Here is a 13,971-nt window from a genome sequence, read left to right as displayed (position 1 = left end):
GTTTGGTTCTGTGCTTAGATTTCTTTTGTCCTTTAAAACATGTTTCAAAAAATGAAACATGTTAAATCTGAAGACTGCACTCTTAAAATGAGGTGTAAGAGAAATTCTTTAAAAACAAAAAGTTTAATGCTTGAAGTGCAACCTTTTTTGAATTTGAAGGGTTTTCATTGCCTTTCCAATTGCTTTGTACAAGAAAGTATTTTCTGTTGCTAAATAATTAATGAGACTATATTTAGTGGAAACACATGAGAAGTTAAGAGTCTGATAAGAATTGAAAACCTTCCCCTTACAATTATATGGTAGGGTTAAGTGAAATCCTGTGTAATTAAAAAATAAATATTTGCTCCTTAGATGGTATCTACAAGTGTATCAAAATATATTCCTTTTTTAAGGCTATAGTCACTATGGATTGTAATATGAAATAGTCCTTATTTTAGGATACAACTGAATTACTTGCTTTCTCAAGCATCCGCATATAAAATATTTGCACTAAGAGACGTGTGTACTCCTGGTAGATTTCTCACATGGAAGGCCTGTGCCAGACTGTGTGCAGACAGGCGGCAGCCCTGCCTGGCGGGCCCTCAGGTGGAATTACATTTGCACCTTGTTTATTCACTGTGAATATTTTGCAGAGAGAAAAAGGGAAAAACTGCCTCCCTGCTTAAATAAAATTCTGACACTATTAGTGCAAAATTATATTTAAAGGGATGCCACAAATTTGTGATCATTTCCAGCTTGGTCATACTGGCGAGTGTTTGTCAAAGTATGGCCACAGCCGTATCTTCCAGAAGTGCAGATCCCAGCGCCCCCTGGGACCTTCTCAATCAACAAACATATCTGGGGGCAGACCCTGTCAAAGATTTAGTTGTTATCTGAACTGGAAACAGTTTTAAATACAGAGAACTTAAATTCATAATGAAAATTGAAGCGCCACTTAAAATTTAGTCGAGGGGCACATGTAAGAATACATTTGAAAATGCTTGTGTTGCTCTTTTCTAAATTCTCCAACCCATCAGCATTGTCTGGGACCCGCACTGCGAGTAGTACTTCAAGATACTTTCTCAGTATCCACAAGAAGAAAACTTACATTTGAAAAACCACTCATTATTAAGTCATTTGTAAATTTATAAAACAGTGAATTTGGAAGACATTACTAAATTTGGAGGGAAAGGGATGAAGAGATGTTACCTCGTGTGAAGGGTTAAAACCAATATATAATTCAATAAATATCATTTATTTGAGGATAAAAGGAAGGACAATAGCCAATGATGGTTTTATTAGGATCTTTTAACTGCATAAGTACACGAAGCAGGATTTCTGGCTTTCGATGAAATGAACGCCGAGAAGGCCCAGTTTGTGCCTCGCCATGTATCACACTCCGATACACAGGGACCACAGATACATCTGTGAGGGGAAACAATCAGGACGTCAGGGAAACAAGCACTTTGATTATCTCCAAATTTCTTTGAATTTAAAAACGATTTCATATAACATCTACATTTAAATATAATTTTGTCATGTCATTTGTGTAGATTTCAGGGACAGAAGTTATAAATGAAATAAGATTTAAATGAAACTTTTTAACCTCTGTTTAGAAAAGAATTTTATATTTCTATCATATAATTTTAATAATTCTTGTAAAGATTTGACCCTTTTTTTCCCCGTTGAAATATTGTTTGAATTAGGAAACATTGGTCTATTCTTCGTCCACACGGTTGTGCTGGGCTTTGGGGACTCCCTGCCACCCCCTCCCCCCCACCTTTCACCATCTGCTCACTCTCCCTGGGGACAGAGGGGCCCAGGGGACTGGAATGTGAACCCAACACATCCTATAGAGAAGCCACACTTTATTTCCAGCCTGGGGCAGAGAAACACTCTTAAGTATGATTTCTGTATCTTCCTTAAAATTAATTGCCTGCAATCTCCCGTCTAGCGCTGTGATCTATGAGCTCCCATGACCCAGGCACTCCATTTGTTTTCTTTGCTAGGAATTTTCAGAGCCACGGCTGGGTCACCCTCTGCCTTTCCCTGCAGCTGGTTTCGCTCTGCATTTAATGAGTGGAGTGGCCCGGGAAGGGTTTCCCCGTCTGGCACCCCTTTGGAAGGACTCAGCTGCTTGTCCGCGTTCCGTGTTCAATGAGTAAATGCCGGCTGACTCCAAGAAAGGGCCTTCCCAGCTAGTTCTCATCTGGTCTGCGTCTAGGGCACATTCCTGAGCTCGCCTGCCCCTCCCTCCTTTCTCTTTGGACTTTGGTGTAACCAGCAGTGAAGCGGGGACGTATTTTAAATCACACATATGTGTAATTTAGAATCACTGGGATTTTCTGTCCCTGTTCACTGGTTAGACTTGACAATGTAGCAAAGCCTGCTGACAAACTTTGCATAGTCATCCCAGATTTCATGCTGCACCTGATTCTCTACATTTAAATTTGGCGGTTGGTTTTTAGAGCTGTGATGTTAGCAGATGGGAATTTGAAATGTTTTGTTACCTTGCTGAGATACAAGTATTTTTCATTTCTGTTTTTAGAGTGTTAAGCACATATTATAGTTTTTTTCCTTATAATCTAGTGTATTTACTTAGACTTTACATTTTTTACAGAAGAAAAACTTATTTGTTTTTGCACCTTTATTGCTAAACTGATAGGAAGAAAGTCTATAATTATGCTTCTTAAACTGGATGTCCTCCAGAAATGTAATATATTCACCAAACTCCACAAACACCAAAGCTTCCTCTAAGAAGATTGGGAACCCACCCAAGAGTTCTACAGTTACATTTTTATGAAGTATTTTTGCAGCATACTTAAAGGACTGGGGAGATTGTTGTATGGGACTTTTATTCTTTCCCCCACCCCTGCAGTATTATGCCCTGTTAGAATTTTTGATGACTTCATGTCCAGATACATAAGAGGTAACCATAAATTTAAACGGTAAGCAGACCCACTATTCAGTGCTTCACATTTAGTGAACTTTTATTCAGTGAATTAATGAGTTCAGAAGCACCAAAGGGCATTGACGGTAGACTTGACCTCATTAATGATTTATTTTTTTTTAAAGGAGAAAGCCATTTATTCCTCAACTTTGTACTTGTATATAAGATTTTAGACATTAGTTTTAGAGATACTTCAAGTTACTACAAATGTTATGAGACCTCAGATTTTAATTGTCTACTGCTTTTTTTAATAGAAAGAAGAGAATGTCACAACAAAAAATTTAAAAGCAATTTAGAATACTATTCTTGCCCTTGTGACTTACAAACTCATACAGTCACAAATGCCTGTCTTTAGGGAGCTTAGCTTCTGGAAAGCACAGCAGGACCCCAGGTGTGGTAGCTGTAATATCCGTTGCTGGCTTGGCTTCCCCACCTTGTATTGTTGGAAGGGCTTGGCAGGGTGAGGGTTCCTGCTGTTTCAGGGAGGACGTACACCTGGATGTTGCATTTTCTCATCTCAATGTCAGGACTTCAAGGCTTGTAACATTTGGAAATTGTGGTCCTTTCCATCCCTGAAATTTTGTGATTCTCTGGGTCCTTTGGTTACAGGAAACCTTCTTAAAGACACGGCATGTTGCATTTCTTTTTCTTTCCTTTCTCTCTGTCTGTCTGTCTCTGTCTTTTTCTCTTTCTCCCTCTGTCTCTTTCTCACTTTCCTTCCAACCTGTTTTGAACACAACCAAGGGCAATGCGGTTCTCTAGCCTGCAAATTTCTGTAGAAATGTGGGTGCTGGGTGGGGTCACCACAAATTTTGTGTTTTTTCTGCCCAAGACCAAAAAAGCCCTTCATCCCTGGCAGTACCCAACCTCCTTCAAGCATAATCCTAGTAAACTTTTGTTATAGTAAAACAGTGACTAATTAGAGCCTCTTATTAGTCAGGATTTCCATCCATCTCCAGCTCTCCTCATTTTTGGAATTAAAACCAGACAAATGGGAAATAAACCAATTATGTCAGTACATGACTGACATAATTGAGTTCTTACTGTGTGCCAAGCGCTGTGCTACCTGGGTAAATGCTCAGCCCCATTATTCCAGATTAGTGCTATTTTAATCTCTGCTTGCACAGGAGGAAACTGAGGTTCGGAGCAGTGGAGTCACTGCCTGAACACCAAGAGCTCTTTGCGGACAGAGTCGGGTGCGAGGGATTTAATGTTCTCTGAATCAGGATATCAGGGTCATTATCGTATCCCCCACCCCCAGCCCTACAATAACTTTAATTGAAATCATAGTTCTTTTCTTGCAATGGCTTATGCTGTATTGATATAAATTGTGGATTGTGAAGACAAGGTCATTTTTGTGTTGAGAACTGTTCTCTTTAACATCAGTTTGAAAATGATCTTAAACCTCCCTGACTCTGCCATCTTTTATTCTGGTTTAGTGGTTGCTATTATAGTGTCTCTAGTTAGTAAGCTTCTTTGAGTTCCAAGGGATTTTTGACACCTTTTCTTTTTCAATAATTTTATGTTGTCAGCTACCAAGGCAATTGGGCAGAAAAAAAAGATTCGCTGTGGGCAAAAGTGGCAGAATGAGATTTCAGCAGTAAGCTCAGAAAATCAAATTCTCTCTGAGCAGCAGTTTTTACTACAAATAAGCAAGACAAGACAAATGTAGAAATTGTCACCTGTGGTTGCTGTAATCGAGGTCTTTGTGGAGCTTTTCACAGACAAATGGGCAAAATAAGTTTGCTGGGAGTTTCTTTCCTGGATAGAGAAGGGTATGCATGGTTGAGGGAAATGTTTTGGCAGGTGGCGAGGGCCAGGGAGGCTCTGATGAAAATCACTGGGCACCGTGCTCTCCCTGCTGGTCTGGCCGCAGCTCACATGCTGTCCCTGCCCCAGTGCCCCCACCTCTGTAGTTCCTCCTGCGTGCCCCAGCCGGATTAATCTAGAATCAGGAAACTTTCAAAGATTTGACTTTGTGTTTTATGGCCTGGCAGAGGCAAACGCACGTGCCTCTTCTCGCACTCAGGGCCATTTTGTGGTCTGTGCTTACTTTACGTTCATATACTCGTACTGTCATATCCTCAACACAAATCCTTTCCACCCGTTGAACTGGTCTTGGGTCTGTTCTTTGCTGTGTATCAAGCACTACCTGTGTGCAAACCACCTTGGACATGTCAAGTGAACAGCTTGTTAATAGCCAAAGTCACAGAAGACAGTAAGTTCTAGATGTAAATCGAGTGACGCCTAGCTAGTAACAACCATGAGAGTTAACTATGGGAAGTTGAGCTACAGAGGGCATTGTGCTGTTGAGGAAAGACAGGCCACATAACTTCAGGAGAGAGAGGAAGTCGGTGTAGTAAGCTCTTGAAAGGCGAGCTGGGGGCTGCTCTTTTAATCAGCTTGAGAAGACCAGCCTCTCTGTAGATGAAAAAGAACATCTGCAGCCACTCAGAAACCAGCTGAGGACAAGATGGCTTTGAGCCTCACCCTCCGATGCTATTGCGGGTGCTGATCATGCTGAAAGCAGCTACAGTGTAGAGAGCACTTTCTAACGCTGTGATGGGCACACTTGACGTGCTTGGCCTGATTAAATGCTCCCCAGAATGCTGAAATTGGTGGCTGTTGTTATCCCCATTTTATAGATGAGGAAACTGAGGCTTGACAAGGTTAACTGACCAACCTCAGATCATGCATCTAGCAGCAACTAAAATCAGTTATATTTATTCTAGAGTTCATCTACACATTTTTTAAAGGTTTTTGTGGGTAAGGGGGTGTTGGTGGGTGTCATTGCTTCCTAAAGGCTGCTGGGAAATGCCGTGTGTGAACATATTCAGTTTAACTCCCCCCCCCCCCCCCCCCACTCATGAACACTCTCCATGCAGAAGTTAATATCATAAGATCTACAGGGATATTTTAAGCATTCAGAAAAGGTGCTTTTGTCAGCATGGCCCCTGGTCTTTTGCAGGTAGGCCTTGAAGCTTGGCATTCCCCCACCTGGCACATCCTTACAGTGGAGGGCAGTCTGTAGCTACTCCGCCGTGCTGCCTGTAGTGATTCGTCAAGGGTTCGAGGCAGCTGGCCTTCTGTCCCCAGCTAGAAGGTGAGGTCTCTGAGGGCAGACAGCATGTCTTATCTTGGCTGTTAAATTGGATTATTTCTTTACCATAGCTGGATAAAAATGCCCCCTAAAGTTACCTGCGTCTCTTTTTTAGGCCTGTGTATTCTCTGAACAGCCTTCACATAAGGACCTCTGGATTCAGGCAGGGGCTGTTTGGTGCCTCTGTGGGTGAGGCCATGTTGTGGGTGAGAAAGAGCACAGGCTTGGAAGCCCACACCAGGGTCTGTAATCCAGCCTTCCTGCCGGCTTCTGGAAGACTCTTCCATGAGTCTTTTATGTGAAATGGCTGGTTCACAGTTAGCATTTAGGAAACGAAGAGATGGTTCATCTGCCTGATCCAAAGCCTGAGCACAGGGCCTTGCACAGAATGCGTGCGCCATAAACAGGTTTCGCTGGGAATGGTTCGCTTCCTTGGCACCTGACCTTAAAGAGATAGCAACTCTAAAGTCTCCCTTTAAAAAAAAAAACCAAAAAAAAATTGTTTTTATTGTGGTAAAACACACATAATGTAAAATTTAACATCTTAACTCCTCTTTAAGTTCAGTGGTGCTGAGTACATACACGTTGTGTGTAACCACCACCACCACCATACATCCCAAACCCTTCTTAGCTTGTAAAACAGAAAGTCTATATCCATTAAACAATGCCCCGTTCTCCCTGATGCCCCAGCTCCTGGCAGCCATTCTACTTTCTGTCTCTGTGTTTGACTACTCTAGCAACCTCATATAAGTGGAATCATCTACTCTTTAGCTTATTCCCTGAACATAATGTTCTCAAGGTTCATACCTGATGCCTTTATCGAGAGTGCCCTTCATTGCCCGACTTTGCACAGGAAGGCAGAGCCAGAGACGGGTGTCTTGGCTCTTAGAAGCTACTTCAGTTAGTAAAGCCTGACGTTTTGTACAGTAAGTGTTGGTAATATCAACCTCACAATAAGATACAGAGTGATTATATTAATCAGTATATTAAAGCAATAAACAAAGGGTAATAGGATTAAACCAGGACCTTCTTGGCTAGAATACTTTCCTTTTATCATACAACAATTTAGAATGTTTCATACATATGTATCTTTAAATAGGATGAAGCCTATTTTTTTAATCTTTACACGAGGATATGTTTATTGATTTTAGAGAGAGAAGAAGGAGAGAGAGGGAGAGAAATATTGATGGGAGAGAGAAACATCAATCTGATGTCTCCTGTACGTGGCCCATCCGGGGATCGAACCCACAACCTAGGTATGTGCTCTGATCGAACCCGCAATCTTTTGGTATATGGGACAATGCTCTAACCAACTGAGCCACATGGCCAGAGTTCATATATATTTTTAAATTTAATATTAGAAACACCTTATTAATTTAGGTATTCTGTTTTATAGATGAGTAAACTCTAAAGCTGAGAAATTAAGGATTTTCTCAATTTGAACAGCCCTGACAAAAATGAAACTTTGTGTGCCCAGAGTCATACATATAAAGAGTTTAAGAAGGAGTTCTGGGCTCTGGTAGAGCTTGGATTCAAGCCCAGTTCTTCTGACCCTTGTTTTGTTTTGTTTGTTTATTTGTTTTTTCAAAGCCACTGAACACGTATACCAACTATTAGCATGATATATTTTTCTCTATCCATTTATTTTTCATCTATATTTGACTTCATAAAGTGGTTTCTTATAGATAGCATACAGTTTGGCCTTGTTTTTTGATCCTCTGACAATGTCTTTTAAGTGGTACATTTAGACCATTGATGTTCAAAGTGGTCATTGAGATAGTTGGATGCACATAGAGCAACGGAAGTTGGAAGGGTGTGTGTATGCATATATAGGCACATAATTAACATTTTTGTTTATCTGTATATAAATGTACAATAGATGCCAACCTATTTCCAGGTAATCTGGCCTGAGAGACAACATAGATTTTTTTAAAATACATTTTTATTGAATGTTTGCTATGAGTTTGGCGCTATGTTGAATATTTTAGTAGTTTTAGCTTATTTTGAAGAAAACCTATTTCAGAAATTTGCACTGTATTCTCTAATGGTTGAGTGCAACTTTTTTGCCTCATATTTTGGGAAAAAATGCCTAAAATCGGTGCAAGATAAAATTAACAGAACAGAGAAAAGTGGCTAATGTAATATAACTCAACTGTGTGACTCACGGAAGTTGGGGTCTCATGTTCGCTACAGTCAGGGGCTAATGATCTCCACAGGCCTCAGCGCAGGCCTGAGTTCAGGGATTATTGATTCTGGGCCTCTCTGTGTGTGTTCCACCCGTTATTAAATAAATGCCACCAAGAAGAGAGGTTTTCTTAGAAAAGATGGTGTTTTCAGTGTTTCATGTTGGCTTTTTACTAGGTTAGTACACTTTCAGTAAAACTTCAAGACTTCTCAAAGAAAACAAACAATTCCTGAATAAGCCAGTATTATGAATTGAGGTATTTAAGTCCTTTCACTGAATGGAACTTCTGTTCCCTCATTCCTGAGCCTGCTATGGGCCTGCGCTGCAGATGTCTGTATGATATATGGTGTGGTAAATATGTAGCCTGAGGAATTTTGTGGTTTAAAAGAAAAGTTGAACTGTGGATTGTCTGTAAGAGGGGACACCTCTCCTGCCATATCAAACCCACCCTTCTTCCTCGTTCTCAACGTCTAACAGACCCTTTTTCAGATTTTTAAAGATTTTTTTTCAGTCACACACAGTAACATCTCAGTCTCCTTTCCTTATATTGCAGCCTAGAGCCCAATTTTGACTCTCCTGAGAATTCAGAATGCTTTCACTCATGCTTTTTCTACAGGTAGACATGGTGTTGTGGCCACTTCAGAAGAAAGGTGTCGTCTATAGCCAAGGCTTGCCTCATTAGTTTGAGGTTCTGTGTTTACAGTTTAAACAGAGCTCAGATGTTCTGCTTTTATCTAATGAATTTGTGAATCTGCTGTCATTTGAATTATCTAGATTGTCTGAGTGAAGGGTTCTAAATGTGCTGGATGCTGCAATTAGACAGCTTTGTTTTGGCTCTGTAGACACAGCCATATTTGGGAAACACAAATGGGCCAGTTTTTGTGTTTAAGACTCATCTTGGTTAACAGTGCATGTTTCAGAAACTTTGTGTGCCCAGAGTTGTACATATAAAGAGTTTGAGAAGGAGCTCAGGGCCGTGGAATGCCATGAAGTCGGATTAGGAGCCGGGAATTGGCAACCAGGGTCCTAGGGAGCAGTGGGGTGCTGTGTGTGCTGTCACCTGGCAGCCTTTGCTGACTATTTTAAGACAAAACCTTTTAGTGCGATTGCTTCTTTAGGAAATCTGGCTGAACATTCTAGTCATTTTATCCCCACCCCATCCACCCCCGTCCTCATAAGACACTGCATGGGAGTAATTTGGCTTCATTCAACAAAAGCAATCACTGGCGATTCATGTTGAAATTCCACATTTAGGGTATTTGCCATTAGTTCTGTGGAAGATTGCATCATGTGGGGCTGCTATGTTCTAATGGACAAGATTGTTAGTGGCATTTTTTAAAGCTTGCCTCCTAGAATTTTCTCTTGAGAGTTCTGAAGATTAAACAATTGCATATCAAATGCCAGGTATGAGCTAGGAATAAAAAATTACCTTTCATTGAAAAAATATTATAACTGTCTTATAAACAGGTTGGAAAATATGAATGAAGTAATGTTACCTGTAATTCCACATTACCACATTGTTACTAGAATTTGGGCATATTTCCTTTCAAATATATGCTTGTGTTTTGTTTTTTGTGTGATTATAATCCCAAATGTCACACAGACCTATACCTTGCTTTATTCATCTACTCTTATGATAAGTTTTTTCCCATGTTGTGTGGTCCATGGAACCATTTGTTTTCGTGACTATTCTGCAGTCCACACAGAGGTGCGTAGCCATGAAGTTGGTCTGGTCTGCTGTCACCAAATACTGAAGTGTTACTAGTTTTTCACTATTCTTAATAAATCTGTGACAAACATCTCTGTCTGCATTTCTTTATTGTCATTTGGGGCTCTTTCTTCAGGTGAGATTCCCGTAAAGCACCAAGGGCACAAGGTACATAGCTGCTGATACACTGTGCTGAAAACAGTAGGAACAATCTACAGTGTCACTGCCTGTACAGGAAAATGCCAGCATCTTTGCATTTGTCCACATTGAGTATTAATGTTTTTAAATTTGTGGAGTAATTTTAGATGTGGAAAAAATAATTAGTCATTATTTAAATCTTGTTTTAAATTAATCATGTTAAGTGAACATTTTCTCATAGATTTGAATTTTTCTTCTGGGAATTATTTCTTCATGCCTTTTAAATTTTTTTCTTGGCAGTTAGTATGCGTACACTATAAAATAAAGATACTAACCTGCCCTGGCTGGTGTGGCTCAGTTGTCAGGAGTGTCATCCTATAATGAAAAAGTTGCAGGTTCAATTCTCAGTCAGGGCACATACCTAGGTTGTGGGTTCGATCCCCAGACTGGGCATGTGTGGGAGGCAACTGATCAATGTTTTTCTTTAACATCAATGTTCCTCTCTCTCTCTTCCTTTCTCTCTAAAAGCAATAAAAAATGCCCTTAGGTGAAGATTTTAAAAAAAGAAGAATATTAGAATATTAACCCTCTATTACGTTTGCTGCAAAGCATGTATTATATTATATAAATAATATATGGTCACAGGTTATCTCCTAAGTTCTATTGTCTGAAGTTCAAATAACACTGCTTTTATAAGACTTTAAGCTATTTCAGTTGTTGGCAATTTTTTTTTTTTTGGCAGAATCAACTTTGTATATTGATTGCAAAGCTCCATTTAGATATAAAAGGTTAAAAATGCTTTCAGCTTTATTGGTAGTTAATCTCTAGCTCTGGATCTGCCCCTCTGCCCCGCCCACCCGTGTGGTCCTGGCCGGAGTGTGTGATGGTTTTAGTGGGACTTGGGCTTGGGATTTCTTAATCCTGTGATTATAAATAGGCCTTATTAAAATGAGTTTCTTATCATCATGAATTTTAATGGGGATTTAAAAAACAAAACTAATCCAAAATAAAGACCTTTAGTTTTTGTGGGGCAAGTGGATCTGGCTGCTGGGATTGCCTTAAAGTTTGGGGAAGTGAGACAAAGGGTGTTAGTGGTAAGAAACAAGGAGACTGAAGACTCAGAAACGGGAAAACTTGTCCGGGGTCAGTAGGAGTGGCACAGACGGTGCACAGGGAGTTTAGGGCTTATGGAGGATATGGGGGAAATGAGACCGGAAAAGTACTTGGAACCTCATCTTAAGGAATTTGGACTTCATGTTTTAGACTAGTGTTTCCCAAAGTGTGGCATTGGAGGGGGTTTGAGAAGGTATGTCACTGAACGTTTTTAAATTTTAGTGTTTATTTATTCCTTGATTCTCTCTCCCATGCAGAATTCATTCCTTTCCTTTCTGTGCTCCTGCAACACTTAGGTCAGGCTGCTAGCAGAAGGGTTGCCCATCGTATTATGTTTAAAAGGGATATGTCTGTGCCCTATTACTCTGTGATAGCCTCAAAGACAATAGCTGTATCTGATTCATGCTGGTGTCCTCTGGGCCAAGCACTGTCCTGGGTACATAGTCAGTGCTAAAGAAATGCTGTTCGAATGGTATCAATGGATCTGTATTTTAGATACATTATTGTTTCCTAGGAGCTTCACCACCTTTTTTCCTTTTGCCCCATACTGCCCAGCCAACCGCCCCTCCCCTCACCAACCCCCAGCTCAGAGGAGACCTGTAGATTTTTTTCCCCCATTGAATTCTGTCCTGGGAACTCTTTCACTGCTGAAGTCAGAATGTGGCAGTACACGGACTGTAGGGGTGATTCTGAGCCTTATTAGGCTATTGTAATGGTCTGAGAATGAGGTGATGGAATAGAATGGTGAGTGTGCAAGGAAACGCAGAGGTGGCTAGAACATATGAGTCATGCAGATGGAAGAGATGATGAGGCTAGGCAACTTATCAGGTGTCGGCTGGAGGGCGTGGCAAGGAAAAGAGGAGAGAGCAGTGCACTCAGGCATATGCCACGGACAGCTATTCACCCCACCAGTATTAACTGGGAGCTTGCTCTGTGCTGGGTGCCTTATTAGATGTTAGAATAGACGTAAACGGGATGCTGCCCTGCCTGAAGGTGCTTGCTGTCTGGTGGGCTTCGTGTATGAGGCCAGATTGGAGGAGCGGAGACCGGGAGGGAAGGTGGGGGGAGGTGAATAATGGGTTCAGTTGATCCTGGTAGTTCATTATCAGGACTTTGCATTGTTCAGTGAGTTATGGGGCAATATCAAAAGGTTCTAAAAGGAAAAGTGACACTGTCTGGTCCGTCAGCTGTGGAGGGCTCTTGACAACAGAACCTGGAAATCAGGTTCTGTTGTCAAGAGGCCAAAGGCACCCTGAGGAAGTTAGAAGAAGGATAGGAGAATGGGCTAAAGGGAAGGGGTATAAAATAGCAAGACAGAGGGAAACTTTTTTTAAATCTGTTTGTGCTCCTAAATAATAAGGGGGAGATTAGATTTCTGGTTCACAAACTTTTTTTCTTCTGTAGCCACAGAACCCATTTATCCACGGAAAGCTCAGGAAGTGTGAATGAATGAAATCAGTAGAAGCACAGCTGCCCTGGTTGAAGTGAAAGGTGGGGGGTGGGGCGTGGGCGCGGGCGCCTGCACCGTGGCCTGAGGGTCTCATGGAACTGCCTTCCAATACAAGTGGAAAACCATGAACATGACCTGTAACCTGCCTGGATCCTCTGGTTCTAATATTCCAAATTAAATCCTTGAGGGAGTGAGTGTGTCTTTGGAAGGGAATGAGGACCAGCCAGGACTCTCCAGCTCTTAAACTCCTGGAAGAACCACAGAGGCCCTTTTCTAGAGGGACGATACTCATGGCGCAGGCTAAACTGCTGCCCAGTGACACTTGGAGATCAGGGCCAGAAAGTGATTGTGGGAGGAAGAAGGAGTTAACTGCCTTGCATTCAGTAGAAAGGTCAGTGAGGCCCCGGTCAGGGCACAATTCACTGGGCTTGGCCGTGTGTGTGCACTGGAAACCTTTCTGAAGGCCATCTCAGATAATTGGTTAGAACGGAAACCATGTTGGAGGGACTCCAGGAGGAAATGGGAGGATGTGGGGGATGGCCTTTCTGATGTGTTTTGCTATTGCTCGCTCTCCAGAAGCATCGATCTTTTCACCGAAATCTTGTGCTTGTGCTCTGAGCCCCCAGCCATGCTATGGGATTCCAGACTGAAGTTAAGGTCAGGGTCAAGCTTATCCTAATGGCCTCCCCTTGAAAAGGAAGTGTTAGTGACTCAGTGTTTATTCTTCCTGGCTTTCTGAGGAGCCTCTACACCCTCTACAATACTGTAGAAAGTGCATTTGAAGAGAAATGACATTAATAGAGATTGAGAAGAGGGCGAGCTGTCACAGTTGGAGAAGTGTGACTTTGTGGTGGATCAGCAAAGTTTAAAGCAATAAGGCTTAAAAAAAAGCAATAAGACTTCGTGAACTGTCTCTATTCTTTTCAAGCCATTGGAAGTAATTGCAAATATATCAAGTCCCAGATTGGACTTCAAAGCTAGAGTAGAACCAGGGTTTGGTCAGAGTGGGGAACTAGTTTCCTTTGAAGCAGCTGCAGTGGAGTAAAGGAGGGTCTAGTTATCTTAAAGATAAGACTCTAAAGTTAGGTCCTGTAGGTGAAATAGAGATAAGAACAAAGTTCATGACTGAATCCCTGTATGCTTGGTCCTGAGAATGACGATCCAGAAACTTACAGTCTTTTGCGCATGCCACGGGGGTAAAAGGTGGCTCATGGAGGCAAAACACCATGGTGCGTCAGCGAAGCTAGAACATGCTGTGTTGAGAGGTCAACCAAAGGCTCATTCTCTTCTAAGAACCTTTGCTGAACCTTGAGCTCGGTTTTACAGGCAAACTCAATTCCTCCCTAGT

At 41.5% G+C, this 13,971-nt stretch overlaps 1 protein-coding gene across 31 annotated transcripts in view; it reads left to right on the top strand.

Annotated features, from left to right (window-relative positions):
• Positions 1 to 6,545: 6,545 nt before the first annotated feature.
• SORBS1 (sorbin and SH3 domain containing 1) overlaps positions 6,546 to 13,971 on the top strand; it is a 128,591-nt gene continuing 121,165 nt past the window's right edge. For 4 of the 31 annotated variants that reach the window (XM_054581272.1, XM_054581260.1, XM_054581258.1 and 1 more), the window contains exon 1: positions 6,581 to 7,285. In XM_054581272.1, coding sequence (XP_054437247.1) covers positions 7,164 to 7,285 — 122 coding nt within the window. In that variant the 5' untranslated portion in view covers positions 6,581 to 7,163. Of the gene's footprint in view, positions 7,286 to 13,971 lie in introns of all 31 variants that reach the window. The other 27 variants (XM_054581245.1, XM_054581248.1, XM_054581247.1 and 24 more) reach the window with 17 other exon arrangements.

The sequence above is a fragment of the Pteronotus mesoamericanus genome, unplaced genomic scaffold (assembly GCF_021234165.1).
Source record: "Pteronotus mesoamericanus isolate MK-2021 breed Mesoamerican mustached bat unplaced genomic scaffold, CSHL_Meso_final contig_657, whole genome shotgun sequence".
Taxonomy (NCBI): Eukaryota; Metazoa; Chordata; class Mammalia; order Chiroptera; family Mormoopidae; genus Pteronotus; species Pteronotus mesoamericanus.
Note: the sequence above shows the minus strand (reverse complement) of the source record. Positions and strands in the feature narration are given on the sequence as shown.